This window comes from Chenopodium album, chromosome 7 (genome assembly GCF_948465745.1).
Source record: "Chenopodium album chromosome 7, dcCheAlbu1.1, whole genome shotgun sequence".
Classification (NCBI taxonomy): Eukaryota; Viridiplantae; Streptophyta; class Magnoliopsida; order Caryophyllales; family Amaranthaceae; genus Chenopodium; species Chenopodium album.
Window position 1 is genome coordinate 8605889 of NC_137840.1, and position 14722 is coordinate 8620610.

General features: G+C 36.2%; 3 protein-coding genes across 11 annotated transcripts; all 3 read right to left on the reverse strand.

The window, feature by feature from the left end:
• Positions 1–389: 389 nt before the first annotated feature.
• LOC145638887 (protein MICRORCHIDIA 7-like) lies at positions 390–5595 on the reverse strand. 9 transcript variants are annotated; one of them, XR_014114724.1, is made up of 9 exons: positions 5448–5595; positions 5012–5155; positions 3838–3922; positions 3682–3757; positions 3424–3529; positions 2930–3058; positions 881–962; positions 686–790; positions 390–604 (listed from the first exon to the last, which is right to left on the reverse strand). XR_014114724.1 is itself a non-coding variant. In XM_081689942.1 (8 exons), exons 3-8 carry the CDS (start codon positions 3894–3896, stop codon positions 776–778), a joined length of 471 nt encoding a protein of 156 aa, XP_081546068.1. In that variant the 5' UTR covers positions 3897–3922; positions 5012–5155; positions 5448–5595; the 3' UTR covers positions 390–775. The 9 variants fall into 9 exon arrangements, 2 of the variants coding, with proteins under 2 accessions (XP_081546068.1, XP_081546067.1); XR_014114726.1 differs by having other exon boundaries at positions 881–930; positions 3401–3529; XR_014114727.1 differs by having other exon boundaries at positions 3401–3529.
• A 4309-nt stretch (positions 5596–9904) lies between these two features.
• LOC145639964 (uncharacterized) lies at positions 9905–10444 on the reverse strand. The gene has a single exon (XM_081691280.1). The coding sequence runs from the start codon at positions 10442–10444 to the stop codon at positions 9905–9907; it is 540 nt and encodes a 179-aa protein (XP_081547406.1).
• Positions 10445–12591: 2147 nt separating this feature from the next.
• LOC145639965 (uncharacterized) lies at positions 12592–14553 on the reverse strand. Its single transcript, XM_081691281.1, has 2 exons — positions 13567–14553; positions 12592–13488 (listed from the first exon to the last, which is right to left on the reverse strand). The coding sequence occupies exons 1-2, from the start codon at positions 14551–14553 to the stop codon at positions 12592–12594; spliced, it is 1884 nt and encodes a 627-aa protein (XP_081547407.1).
• Between the last annotated feature and the right edge of the window lie 169 nt (positions 14554–14722).

Here is a 14722-nt window from a genome sequence, read left to right on the forward strand (position 1 = left end):
ATTGGAAAGCGTAATCTAGTATATCCTACAAAAATGGTAGTATATCTAGTATATCCAATTGGGGTAATCTAGTATATCCAATTGGCGTAATATAGCCAATTGGAAAGCGTAATCTAGTATATCCTACAAAAATGGTAGTATATCCTACCAAACGACCCATCGTCAAATGGGTTATAACATGTTACAATTCAACCAACAAAACACGTACTACGAATACTCCAATATAACTTAAATTCACCTACAACATACAATACAAACACTCTAAATAGTTACACACAACTCGAATTATTCATCCACAACCATACAATACAAAAAAATTAATTATACTTTAATTTCCAAAAAACAATTAAAACTTGAATTTAAAAAGCATTGATTTATAATTTAGAAATGTAATAACAATAACTAATAGGCTAAATAAAATTAAAGTAGATATATAAAAATGTGTTATATCATTTATTAAGCTAAATGCGATAAATCATAACATCGATTAATAAGATAACTAGTGTAATTTCAACAAAAAATTAAGCCTAAAAAACTTAGCCCATTGTTCTTGATTCTCATCCAATTCTACATCGTTGTAGGCTGCAAGTCTTGCCAAATACTCCTGAAAAAAATACGTGTATATATATTATACTTTATAAAAATAAAACATCAACCAAAACTCGTAATATATCTCATCACTAACCTCTTTCAAATTACCCTTGCAATCGCTATGGAAAGATACCATCTCATACATATATCGCATCACATAATAAGCACAATCGGTACCACCACATTATTGTTGAGCACACTAATTCAAATGAACATAGTACAATTATTTAATATATTAAATAATACTTTCATTACTAATAGAACCAAAAAGCAAAAATTATACGCTTACCTCCATTCTTATGTGTAGCGATTGTGGCTTACTTGTTTTGAAAGCATTTCCTTTAAGATGTGACTTATATACATTGTAAGGTCTAAAAAAAATCATAATAAGCATCACATTAAACGAATGAAAAATAACTTTTAATCACATGCATATGAGTACGTAATACTAGGAATGTTGTGTACTAACATTTTCATTATTTTGGACAACTCTGAGTTTCGAGCGTTCGGAAGTGATTGAATAACATAATCAAACTAATACACAAGACTCGTACGTAGCTTCGATATGAGTTTCAATATGGGCAAGTTAGGTCCAAGCTTTATGCCTTGATTTGATTATAGTTCCTACATTGTAACTATTTGCATGGAAATATATAGAGTTAAATTTTATGTCAATTTTCGCTGCTCTTGTCTCCTTTAACCTATTAGGCTTAATTTATTTCTTTAACTGGCCATTTGTCTATTAAAAAAAATCAATTTAAAATCCATTATGTATATTCTCCAAGGGAGGTAAATAGCTGACAGAATCATATTTGTATCCTTAACTAACTCAATACAACCTCATCAATCCATATATTTTCCCCTATATAAAAGCAAAACCCATGTGTTTATATGTTGGTATGTGAATACAAAGATATGCCGCTAGCTACAGCTTTCTTTTATCTAACAATTATTAGAGTTTAATGCAGCTTTTAATTTTTATTATTATTATTATTATTAATTTCAACTCCCACCTACCAAAATGGACTTAACTAGAAAATACTTTACTTCTTTATGAGATTAATTTAAGCTCTCTACTTTTTCTTATTATTATTAATTTCAAATGTTCTGAAATCCAAAATATGGAAACTTTATCAATGATACTCGATGCTCATCTCAATTAGCCCAGAAAGACAGCTATATCAAAGTTTCAAAGATAAACTAAGACAGTATGCATGGTAAAATAATTGACAGAAATTCAGCATTCATGGGAAACTTCATGTAGCTCAAATGGATTCACAGCATATAACTAGGTTATATTAGTTGACATATATAGTGATAAGGATTTGGAGACAATAATGAAACAAGTAAGCTCAGAGTTTTCTGCAATTGACAGAAATTTGCCTAATGCTGGCATCATAACAAGACATAAGCATGATATAACAACCTTCAAAATTACTCATCTACTGTATATTGTACAATGAGGCCCAGGACAGCTATCTGGTCAACATGTAAACCTATCTCCAAAATATATCAATCACACAGATGCGCTAAAACCTGTGCCATCTCATCTAAGATCATCAAGTGCACACAGGAGGTCACTAAGATGACTTAAATGGCAATATAATGTACTTTGAGAATGAGTGAAATCATAAATCATTTTCACATGTCAAGTTAAATTCTCACAGATATGAATGAGAATGATTAGATACAAAATTAAGAAGCTTAGATACAATCCATTGAATGAACAACAAAAGGTCAATACTAACTTTTATCTTCAATAAAAACATCAAATAGTAAGAAAAAGAATACCACTCCAACAGCAAATTCTACAAACAATACCAACCAACTCCACAAACCTAAAATTAAGAAGACTAAACAACTCTTAACAAACTATCTATCCTAACTCAGTTCTGAATTCAGTTCTGATTTTAAGTTTTGAAAGTCAGCTTTGAATTCTGTTCTGATTTTCAGTTCTTAATTTCGTTCAGATTTTCAGTTCTGAATTCAGGTCTGATTTTCAGTTCTGAATTCAGGTTTGATTTTCAGCTCTGAATTCAGGTATATTTTCAGTTCTGAATTCAATTCTGATTTTCAGTTTTGAATTCAGGTCTGATTTTCAGCTCTGAATTCAGGTCTGATTTTCAGCTGTGAATTCAGTTCTAAAAGTCAGCTCTGAATTCATTTCTGATTTTCAGTTCTGAATTCAGTTTTGAAATTCGGATTTGAATTTAGTTGTGATTATCAATTCTGTATTCAGTTCTGAAATTTGGCTTTGAATTCAGTTCTGATAATCAATTATGCATTCATCTCATGTGATAATAATTAAGAGTTCAATCTCAATCAAATGAAGGTTTACCTCTAACAAATGAGGACTTAACTCCGTTGGATTGGTTGAGGAAGATGGGGAAGGTTGAGAAATGCTTAGAATTGGGATAATTTCTAGCCACCTCTTCTCGTCTCTGTTGACTCCTCGAATTTGGATATCCTGTTCATAAAAAAAATAATAAAAAACTATCTTAGGCCTATAAAATCAGTTTGATAATACATGAGGATCGGTACTATAATCCAGCTCCAACTATCCTCCATCATCCTCCCAGAGATTGTAAATTATAATTCTGGTACCTTGATAACCTATGGAATTGAACTACATATAAAGCAAAAATTTCAGACTCAAAAAGCATATTTGTATGAATAAAATTCAGAGCTACATCAAAAGGAAATGAAAAACCAAACATAAAATTAATTAATCAAGAAGAGGACATTCTACACGTTACATGAATGTCAAACTTGAACACATGCAAATAAGAGATGTACTAGCAGAGGTTACTTGTTGAAGGAGGTCTTGCTCACTGGAGAATGGAGACCACTGGACAATAGCCTCTAAATTTACATGCCAATCTTCAAGAGAATTGCGTACAATCTTTGTCCAAACTTCCTCTTTCTTCTCATAGTCAATCTTGTTTAACAGAAACATCGAAACAAATTAAAAATGATCACCAATTGACCAACAGTTGAAGTGTTTAGTAAATCATCATTGATCATTTTGTCACTTTGTACTAATATTCGAAGAATAATACTAATACTCGTTTAAAAGATCATTGATCTTACCATAGAAACAGCGATATCCTCCTTCCCAGTATTAGTAAAAAATGTGTATGACAACATCCCTACACTTCTTGTAGGACTGCAGAATATCAAATTAAATCAGATGATATATAATGTGTGTCTGGCTACGAGACCGAGAAGCTAAGAAAAACAACTAACCATGTGCCGTCCTTCCCTTGACATATTGAAAAGACGATAACATCTGCCCCTAGCCTCATGGTACTAGTCTTAAATCAATTTCCGTCTGTGTAAAAACAAGATCAGGAAGTTAGCAACAATGTTGCAATAAATATGACATTCTAAGAAGTAAGCTTTACTCCAATACTTATTTTACCTGCCAGAACGGAATCACTCACATTGCCTAATAATGTTTGCAAGCTTTCTTTTTGCTGAATACCCAAGAGACATGCATTGCCTCATTTTATAGGGATACATTCCACAAAATTTTGTTAAAATGGAAACTGGAAAATTCTTTTCCAAAGTATCACATCACATACAACTGTTCAATATTATTACATACATTCTAATGAATTTTTAATCAAATTCTCAATTATAAATTCATTAACAATGCCCTTATATCTAGGGATAATCTAAAGGGTATAAATTTACATGAATATAAGTATATAAAAAGAGTCATTATTTATTGATTCATAATCACTTATCAACCTACATAATGACATGAGTACACTGCCAATACACAAGCTTCGATTCTTCACCTAACAGTTACTTAAATAAAATACTTTTGCCACAAATGCAAGGTAATATAAGGATGTTTAAGATTCTAAAAAAAGGTCCACAAAGAAGCTACAACAACTCATATTCACCTCACCCTCACTAATACTCATTCTACAATCGCGAGCATGAACCTCTTGACAACATAACAACGACAACAAGAAGTATAATTGAAACCAAAATCAAACTCAATACCTAAAAATTGTTGTACTGTCACTACAACAAAACCTAATAACTCCATAAATATTACAATACCTCAGCATTGTAGAGGAGAAAACAAAATATAATTTTGATAATTATAGAGAGGATTCGGCAATTGGCAACTAAATAACAAGATTATGCTATAACCAGTTAACCACATCCCATTAAATTGAAAAGGCAGTCAACTTGATAGTTACGACATCATTAAATAAAGGTTCAACAAAAATCCTAAGGCTTTTCAATTTCTATCATCCTAAAACAACAGGATTATCAAACAATAATCAAAATACACAACTAAACACAGAAGTATCATGAACAAAAATCACAACCCAAATCTAATTATCAATAAAAAACCAAAATTAATTCAAAATTGGGGCAAATTAAAACCAAGAAAAATTACCTGAATCATAGGTTTTCCAAGAATATCAACAAGGACGCAACTTCATCTTCTCTATTACAGTAACTTGTCTTTTCCTTGGTCAAATTCTCTATCTTCTCTCTCGCTCTCACCACCAATGACGACGTCATTTTCTAGGCATACTTCCTAAAATCAGAAACCCAAAGGTAATTATAAAGAAAAAAGGGAAAAAAGGGTAAGAAAGTACCAATTTCAAACAATAGTTGAATAATCCATTAATATAGAACCGTAAATTGACTATGCTAACAACAATGTGAAATTGAACTCTTAAGTGTTTTTTTTAAAGTGGGAAAACCCCTAGAAAAATTAAACTTTATTATTTTAACAATCAAATTAATCAGTGCTCAAAAAAAAAACAATCAAATTAATCAAGAAGTTTAAAACTCTATATACTAAAGAGAAAAAAGAAGAAAACTACCTGGTTGCGACTGGAAGAAGCTGGTTATCAAAAGATGCAACAACAACCGACGAAGATGCTGATTAAAAATAATCAAATCGAGGTACAAGAAATGAGCAACACCGTACCCTTGAGAAGTTTTAAGGCTTGATTCTTTAAAAAAAATTAAATAAATTGTTTCTAGTAACTTAATATTTGTAGCTGACATTTGTAATTTAGTTACAAACTTAATGGCTTATTTGTAACTAGCGCTTGTAAGCTAGTTACTAAGGCTTTGGTCAATGTTTCTTTAGCCTAATATATGTAACTGGCGTTTATAAGCTAGTTACAAACTTTTTAGTCAAAGTTTCTTTGACTTAATATTTGTAACTGGAATTTATTTAGTCAGTTACTAAGAAAACTTCAAACATTAATAAACCACATATTAGTAACTGACATTTACTACGCCGGTTACTAATGTCAAGAAATTTGTAACAGACATTATCTTAGTCGGTTACTATTGATGCTTTCCTAACTAGCATAACATACGTCAGTTACTAATAGGGCATTACAAATAGCATTTTTTCTACTAGTGTAAGCATGCTTTCTAAAGAAAATAGAGCAATTGAATTACTTACTTTGTTTTCTAATATATCTTTCTATCAAAACAATACACAAGTTAGTAACTTCAATAAAAATATTAAATCAAATAATTAATTTAAATAATTGAAATATGGATTTGGGACCAAACCCTCAGAAATTATCAACCTTTCACGTCGAGGTCGAAGACAACTTCGAGTTTTGCTAGGTGTGTTTAAGTTTTGTGATGAAGGAATATTGTATTCCGAAAAGGCAATGCTTAGAAAGAGAGAGAAAAAATAAGCTTCTAGCTTTTAGAAAGAGAGAATAGAATAGATGATTGTTGATGATTATATTGTTGGTAATTATTGATGACCAAGCTTGTTGATGACTGAAAAGGGGTTATATGACCTCTATTTATAAGGAAAAAAGAGGGTCGAAGGTATTGAAAAGAATCCGAATTCGAATTGGAATAAAACTCTTTTGATGGACAGTGTTTAGGAAAATCTCAATAAGGACATACGAGAATCTGCTAGGTTTGAGGGGTAATAACAATCATACTACCAAAAGCATATAAATTAACTAAGAACGATTAATAAAGCAATAAATAAGCAACAAGTAAGCAATAAATATTCAATGATATAAAGAAGGTGAGTTCAGAGACACAATACTGAGTAAGGACAAGCCTCCTTCTTCAGTAGGGATGCAGCTCCGTAGATAAAAGTAGAATAATTTGATTATATTTAAGTGTATGCGTGTGTACCTTCATGCTAAAAATGTCTAATTATGCTTATTTATACCTAGGGATCTCTAGGGTTTACAAATATCTTCAGAATATATTTGAAATGGGAAAGATCTTCTTGATTTATCTTCTTCCCTGTTCTGTAGGTGTATCTTTGGCAAGTATCTTCTTGATTGATATATATGATGCTGCTTTCCTTGTTTATTCCAATCAAGTCGTTTTGCATATTCTTGCTGACTTATTGTCCTTGGGTTGATGCCCTAGATGTAATGGGTCGTGTGATAATACGGGCCCAACAATTGCCCCTAATTTTTATTTTTAAGTATTTGGAAGTGAAAATTACTTAAAAAGTCGTTGGAAGGATTTTGAATTTTTCAGAAATTATTTCAACGGTTGGCAAAATAGGAAACGTGATGGCAGTTTTAAGGCAACTTCCTCGATAACCGTTCGTGGCGGTTTATTTCTTTTTTTGGTATTTATTGAGTGTGTAGGCTCTTGTCTAATCACTTCATTGCTTTGCCCCAATTTCGGTTTTCACCAGGTATTTTCTCTTTCTTCTCTGTTTCCTCTGTTTCTTTTCTTCGTTGTTTTTTCCTTTTGTTTTGCGATGAGTGGTCATGTAAAAGTGGTGTTTGCTGGGGTGGATAAGGGTGTAAAAAAGCCGTCTTTGGTGGCGCATAATGTATTCCCTGCTAAGGATGTTTATCCTTCCACCATAACGAAAGAAGAAGTTCAGAGCATCGCTGCTGTTGCGCGATTTCCTGATGGGGTTGTGGTGAAAATTCCATCTTCTAGGGAGAGGGCTGACTGGACTTCTCCTGGTTGGGTGTGTTTCTTTGAGTATCCCTTTGTAATTGGGCATGTCTTCCCTTTTTCTCCTCTTGTTCGTCAGTTTCTCTCTAGGGTTAGGGTTTCACCTTGTCAGTTATTGCCCCAAACTTGGAGGGTTTTGAGAATTTTGGATTTGCTGAGTGCGAAATTGGGTTTAGAACTTGTTGTGAGGGATTTGTGTTATCCTTATACTATTAGGACCAGTGGTAAGGGTCGGGTTGGTCTTCGTTTGAAGGATGGTGTTGGTCCTTTGGTGACTGATTTGGAGAAGGCTTTTGACAAAAAGTGGTATCACAAGTTCTTCTTTGTGAGGATTGACTCGTTGGGTGGTGATTGTGACTTTTTTATTGACACTGTTGAGGCTGAAGGTATTTTGTTTTCTCATTTTCTTGTGTTTTGCTCTCCTTCTTTGTTGATTTGGGCTTATTTGCTTGATGGTTGCAGTGAGTAAATTGAAGCAGCGTTCTCAGTCTTCGTCCCTGATAGACAAGTTGTACGAGTTGAGTGTAGACGAGAGATCTTTCATCAAGTTGACGCAATCAGAGGCGGTTGTCCAGATCAAGTCTTTGGACGATTCTGATTCTAAGCAGAAAGTTGCCCCAACTATGTCTCAAGGTATGTTCTTCTTTTTTTCTAATGTGTTTGTGATTTTTGTTGTGTTGTTCCCTGTGGATGTGTCCTGTTGTAAATTTGTTTTGCTTTTGTTAAAGATTTACTTAGCTCTTAATTTGTTTATCCTTTCTGAGGTGGTTATGTATTTTGCTGAGTATGTTTGTCGTGTTCCTTGTTGTATGCGTTTGTCATGCTCGTTGTTATATTCCCTTTTGAATTCTGACATGTTCCTTGCAGATACTTCGAGGTCACTAAGGTCTCATGACCTTCTTAGCTCATCCTCCCTTCTGGGCCACCTTAAGCATCGCTCTTCTCCTCAAACTACTGAGGTTGTTCCTCTCAACACGGTGGCTCCAAAGAGCGGTGCTCCTCCGCCTCCACCTCGTACTGGCCTTAAGAGGAAGCTGGGGGTACCTATTGATGTTGATGCTGCTGATTTCTCTTTTGATTCCTTGGCTCCGCATGTGGATACCTTACTGTTTCCGTCCTTCAAGGATCGTCAATCCTCGCAGACTTTCGCTGACCTTTCTCAAGAGGCTGCTGTGCAGTCTTTCCAGGTATGGTATACTCCGAAAAAAAAACAGAAATTTAATAAACATGGTTGAAACCGGATTTGCGCATTCCTTACTTGATTCCGTGTTCTGCAGAGCCTGCAGTCTTGCTTGGGCATACTGGGCAAAGTGTCTGAGTTTACTCGAGTGTATGAGGCTATGAAGAAGGAGTGTGATGCTCTTTCTGATAAGTACAAGGCTGCTACTGAGGCTCTGAAGGCTGAACCTGCTAGGCACAGGGAATGCATTGCTGAACGTGATGGGCTGAAGAGGACCTTGAAGGAGGTTGGGAACGAGGCTGTTGATGCTGCAGCGTATTACTTTGGGAAAGCTCGTCTTGAAATGATGGAGGAATTTCAGCAAGGAAAACATGAGGCCTGGGATTATGATGCTGACAAGGCTGCTTTTGAGGTTGCATTTCCTGCAGGGACTACTGCTCCTGGCACATTGTTGCTGAGCTATGCTGATGAGGAAGTGAATTCTCCTCACAACACCGAAGTCAGGGATGTCCCAGAGAGTATGAAGCCTGTTGCTGAGGAAGTGGTCCCTGCTGACAACATGGATGAGAATTAGCTTCAATGGTGCTGTGTCACCTTTAAAAATTTGTTAACTTTGAAAGATGTTTGTTTTTACTGCCTTGGTGCAGTTGGATAATTTTTATCTTGTTTTTGTGCTACACTTTTGTAGCTGGATAATTTGTCTATTTTTCTGCTTTTGCAACTAAGTAATTCTGCCTTTTTTGCTATGTTGATCTGTATTTATGTTTCTTATTGTATCATTGTTGTCTTATGATCGTATTGCAGTCGTATTGCAGTTGTATTACAGTTGTATTACAGTTGTAATATGAATGTAGTGTTGCTTACATGTGTTTGCTTGCTCTGCGAGGATAGTTGGTTTGTTTCTTGCAGGGATGATTAAACTTTGCTCTGTGATGGTCTGTTGTGCTCTTGCCTAGCAGTGTAGGTATTGTTCCTCGCAAAACAAAATAAGGTGAGGGGTGGTCGTGGGTTTCCCCAACGGCCCTCCGATGCCAAAGTCAGTACTCGTAATGATCATAAATTGAATTGACAAAGTGTGAGTAAAGAGGAGTACCTTTCGTGCTGATTTTGGCTGTTGGAGCTTTTTGTGCTTTTCTGTTTTTTCTCCTTTTTTTTTTGTGAAAGGAGATAAAATTGAAATGATAACTATGTACCTTCGATCCTCATAAATGATATAGCTTTAAGTGTGCTGCGTTCCAGCTTCGTTGTACCTCTTTTCCTTCTGCATTTCTGAGTCTGTAGGCTCCATTGCCTACCACGCACCTTAATGATCTCGTAAGGTCCTTCCCAGTTGGGTGCTAGCTTCCCTGCGTTTACTTCCCTGGTGTTTTCGTATACCTTTCTGAGAACCCAATCTCCTAGTTTGAAGACTTTTGTTCTGACGTTCTTATTAAAAGACCTTGCTACTTCTTGCTGGTATGCTGCCATCCTCATTTGTGCATCTTCTCTAAGTTCTTCCACTGTGTCTAGGTTGTGAATTAATTCTGCTTGATTCCTTTCTTCTGTCATTAACCCATACCTTGCTGTGGGGACTTCTACCTCTGTTGGGATCACTGCTTCACATCCGTACACCAACGAGAATGGAGTGTGGCCTGTAGCGCCTTTTGGAGTTGTTCTATCTGCCCACAGTATGTTGGGTAGTTCGTCTGCCCATTTCCCTTTGGCTCCTTCTAGCCTTTTCTTCATGTTGCTTATAAGGACTTTGTTGCTTGATTCTGCCTGTCCATTTTCTTGTGGGTACCTAGGTGTAGATGTGATGAGGGAGATGTTCCATTCCTTACAGAACTTGGTGGTCTTATTGCTGATGAACTGGGATCCATTGTCTGTAATGATCTCTGCTGGTACCTGTAGACACCCATTTGTGTCTCCCCAAAACCAAACCCAGTGATGAGTACCTTTCACGTCGAATCATAATCGAATGAAACGAAAGTGTGGAAAGGTCTAGTGTTGCGGAAAGTTTTATTTCTTTTCTCTTCTCCCTATTTTGGAAAACTTTATTTTAAGAAAACAGCCAATCCAGTTTGGTTGGTCCATGATATGGGTCCAATAGTGGTGTAGTTGGATGGGGCTTGCAAAGACCTTTCCAACGATATATTATAAGCCCAATTCCGATGAATATTGAGGAAGTTATGGCCAATTTACTAAACTGGGCCCGGTTTGAGCTTTATGTACGGCCCAATGATCTAGGGGAGGGCCTAATATGATTTATCATTCCTAACGCAATTAGGAATGGTTTTGGTCTTCTAGAATCTTCTATAAGGTTCTTTTCATTCCTAATTCAATTAGCATTGATAAGTTGACTTTGTTGACTTTTCAGAGTTTTAATCAAGATCAAATAGCATTTTCGAAGGAATTATATTATTTTATCTTCCAGTACGGGAAATTTATCAGATTTTCGAAAACGCGTTGAAATCCAGTTTGGCGTCCAACCCCAGGCCTTGGCGCCTGGAACCAGGCTTGGCGCCAGGCGCTAGCCATTGGCGCCTGGCGCTAGCCACTGGTGCCTGGCGCCAGCTAGCCAGGGTTGGCGCTAATCTTGTTTTGCGATCATCAGACTCTGTTTTGTTAAATTATCTTTTTTGGCTGATTTTCTCTATAAATATCGTATTAAAAACTCCGTTTTCATTCATCATCTACATCTACCAATTCACCAATTCTCTCATTCTCAAGTATTCTTTAGCATTCAATTCTTTCTTGCTTTTTCATACAAAATTCCGCATTCACGAGATCTAGAAACACCTAGCCATATTCGAAGTTGCCTTCGCCCTAGACGTGAAAGGTTTTAATTTCTGAGGGTTTGGTCCCAAATCTCTCTTTCAATTATTTAATTTAATTGTTTGATTATTATTTTCCTTGAAGTTACTAACGTGTGTATTTTGTTATTAGAAAGAGGTACGAGGCATCAAAAGTAAGTACTTTTAATGGTTTTAATTGATATTATGATGTAGATATCATGTTTAGATTGTTATTATGATATTCCTAGTATCATGTCTAGGGTATTTTTAATATTAAATATGATTGTTATGATGCTTCCTATTTTCTTCCTAATGTTTATTCATGTTAGTATCATGTTAGGGTTAAAGATTTGATTTTTATCGTTTAGTGACATGCTAGGGTTTGTTATTAATCTTGTTAGTATCATGCCTAGGATCTTGCAATTTTTATTATGCTTTAATATTAACATGAACATGATTATGATTATAATTGTTATAATTTATTATTATTTTGATAATGATTATTTTATTTATGATTATTATTGTTTTGATTTTATCTATGATGATTATTATCGTGATTATTATTGATTATGTTGCTTGATTATTTATATTTATTGCTTGATCACGCCTTTTATGCATGCTTAAAGGGAATTTGTACTTGTAATCACGCTTAATAAGATAATTAATAATCTTGTTTAGGTTTAATATGATTATAAATTCAAGTGATCGCCAATAATAGTTTATTTGTGCATTATATTCAACCAACATAGATAAACAGGTTTAGGGTTAATCCTATTGATTGTATGTTAGTCAGAAAGCGCACATGAATACGAGCAGAATAAAGTAGAGGCCTATTATTAGGGCAGGTTCAATCTCTTTTAGGTTGGATTTGTACCATCATCCCCGGACCCTTATTTGGTTCATGACCTTATGGAGTTGACGATCTCTTGGATCGTTAAGGGGTGTAACCTTCACCTCGTGAATGGTTTACAAGTTCCTTAAAAAACTTGTTGGTGACTCTTTTGCTCTATCTTCTTCCCTTTTGGACGCCACCGTACTTTAGTGTATGATCACAGTGGGGTTCAAGCTAGTGGGATTTTAAAGGCTTGAAATTATTCCCTATAGTACCCCGAATCTACTTAGAATGTTTCTTTTTATAAACGAGATGACGTGCTTATCCTTGATTTCCTTGTATGCTTCTGCTTCGATCCATTTTGAAAAGTAGTCTGTCATTGCAAAGAAGTATACTCTCTGTCCTGATGATGGAGGTAGCTTTACTATATCCATTCCCCACTTCATGAATGGCCAAGGTGTCAATGTTGGATGTAGTTCTTCTGATGGCCTGTGTGTCAAAGGTGCGTGCTTTTGGCATGCTAGGCATTTCTTGGCGAACTCTGCTGCATCCTTTCTCATGTTGGGCCAGTAGTATCCCATTCTGAGTGCTCTGTTGGCTAGGTTCCTTCCTCCGGAATGATTTCCACATTCTCCGCTGTGTAAGGATTGTAAGACTTGTTGAGCATCTTTTTCTTCCAGGCATCGTAAGAAAGGTCCTGCTGCAGATTTCTTGAAGAGTATATTGCTGATCAGACAGTCCTTGGAGGCTTTCTGAGCAAACGCTTGAGCTGCTACCTTCCTTGTTGGTTTTGTCTTGCCCAAGAGGTATTCTTTCAATGGTGTTGTCCAGCTGTTGTCTTCTTCTTCTGTAAGGTTTGTTTGAACTTCGTAGACACCCATTGTTGATTCTTTCTCTATGGCTGGAGAGAGTACGTGCACTAGAGGGATAGTTCCAAATTCCTCTGGGTTGATGTTTGATCCCAAGTTTGCCAGGGCGTCTGCTTCAGTGTTCAAGTTTCTGGGTACTTGTTCTATTTTGAATTCCTTGAACTTTTTAATGAGCTTCTTTGTGACTTCCAGGTAGGCTATCATTCTGGCGTCCTTTGCTGCATATTCTCCGTTGATTTGGTTTACCATGAGTAAGGAGTCGGAAATTACCTCTAGATGTTGTATCTTCATGTCCTTTGCAACGGTTAATCCTGTGATTAGTGCTTCATATTCAGCTTCATTATTGGTAGCCTTGAAGTTGCACCTTATTGCCTGTGCTATCTTGTCTCCTTGGGGTGATGTCAGTACTACTCCCAAGCCTACTCCACGTATGTTTTCTGCGCCATCTGTATGGAGTATCCATTTCTGTGTAGCTTTTGGTTCCTGTAGAGCCAGTACTTCCTTCTGTGCTTCTTCTTCAAGGGTAGGGCTGAAGTCTGCTACGAAGTCTTCCAAGGCTTGTGATTTGACTGCCGTCCTGGGTTCGTACTGTATATCGTATCTACTCAAGTGTAAGGCCCATTTCTCCATCCTTCCTGACATCTCTGGCTTTCTCATGATAGCTCTGATGGGATAGTTGGTACGTACTCGTATGGAGTGGATTTCAAAGTATGGGTGTAGCTTTACTAAAGCAGTGAATACGGCTAAAATGATTTTTTCTAATGATGCGTACCTCGTTTCTGCACTGAGTAGGGTTTTGCTTACGTAGTAGATTGGGAATTGCTCTTTGTCCTCCTCTCTTGTGAGAACTGCGCTGACTGTCCCTTCGGACACTGCGAGGTACAACTGGAGTGGCTCCCCTTCTTTGGGTTTGGAGAGAATCAACGGGTTGGCTAAATATTCTTTCAGCTTCTGGAATGCTTCGTCGTGCTCTTGTTCCCACTTGAATTCCTTATTCTTCTTCATTACTTCGTAAAAGGCTCTGTTCTTGTCTAAAGATTTTAAGATGAACCAGTTCAATGCTGCAATTTTCCCTGTTAAGCTTTGTACATCCTTCTTGGATTTTGGTCGCTCTAGGTCTAGGATGGCTTTGACTTGGTCTGGGCTGGCTTCTATTCCTCTTTGTGTGACCATGTATCCTAGGAACTTTCCTGACTGTACTCCAAATGTGCATTTTGTGGGGTTTAACTTCATGCCGTACTGCTTTAAGATGGCAAATGCTTCTCTAAGGTCTTTGACGTGATCTTCTGCCTTTTTGGACTTGACTACCATGTCATCTATGTAGACTTCCATTGTGTTGCCAATCTGTTCTTCAAACATCTTGTTCACCAACCTCTGGTATGTTGCTCCTGCGTTCTTCAATCCAAAAGGCATTACCTTATAGCAGTATATTCCTTGACTGGTAATGAAAGCGGTTTTCTCCTGGTCGTCCCTGTGCATGAGGATCTGGTTGTAACCATTGTAGGCGTCCATGAAGGATAGCAGCTTG

Coding starts and splice junctions, on each gene's coding strand:
- LOC145638887 (XM_081689941.1), bottom strand. CDS start 3,896: ATGAGGCTAGGGGCAGATGTTATCGTCTTTTCAATATGTCAAGGGAAG. Junction 3,059..3,387: donor TCAACAAGTAACCTCTGCTA/GTACATCTCTTA, acceptor TTTTATGAACAG/GATATCCAAATTCGAGGAGT. Junction 963..2,929: donor TAAGTCCTCATTTGTTAGAG/GTAAACCTTCAT, acceptor GATTTTTTTTAG/ACCTTACAATGTATATAAGT.
- LOC145639964 (XM_081691280.1), bottom strand. CDS start 10,444: ATGAAGAAAAGGCTAGAAGGAGCCAAAGGGAAATGGGCAGACGAACTA.
- LOC145639965 (XM_081691281.1), bottom strand. CDS start 14,553: ATGTTTGAAGAACAGATTGGCAACACAATGGAAGTCTACATAGATGAC. Junction 13,489..13,566: donor AAGGAGACAAGATAGCACAG/GCAATAAGGTGC, acceptor ACCGTTGCAAAG/GACATGAAGATACAACATCT.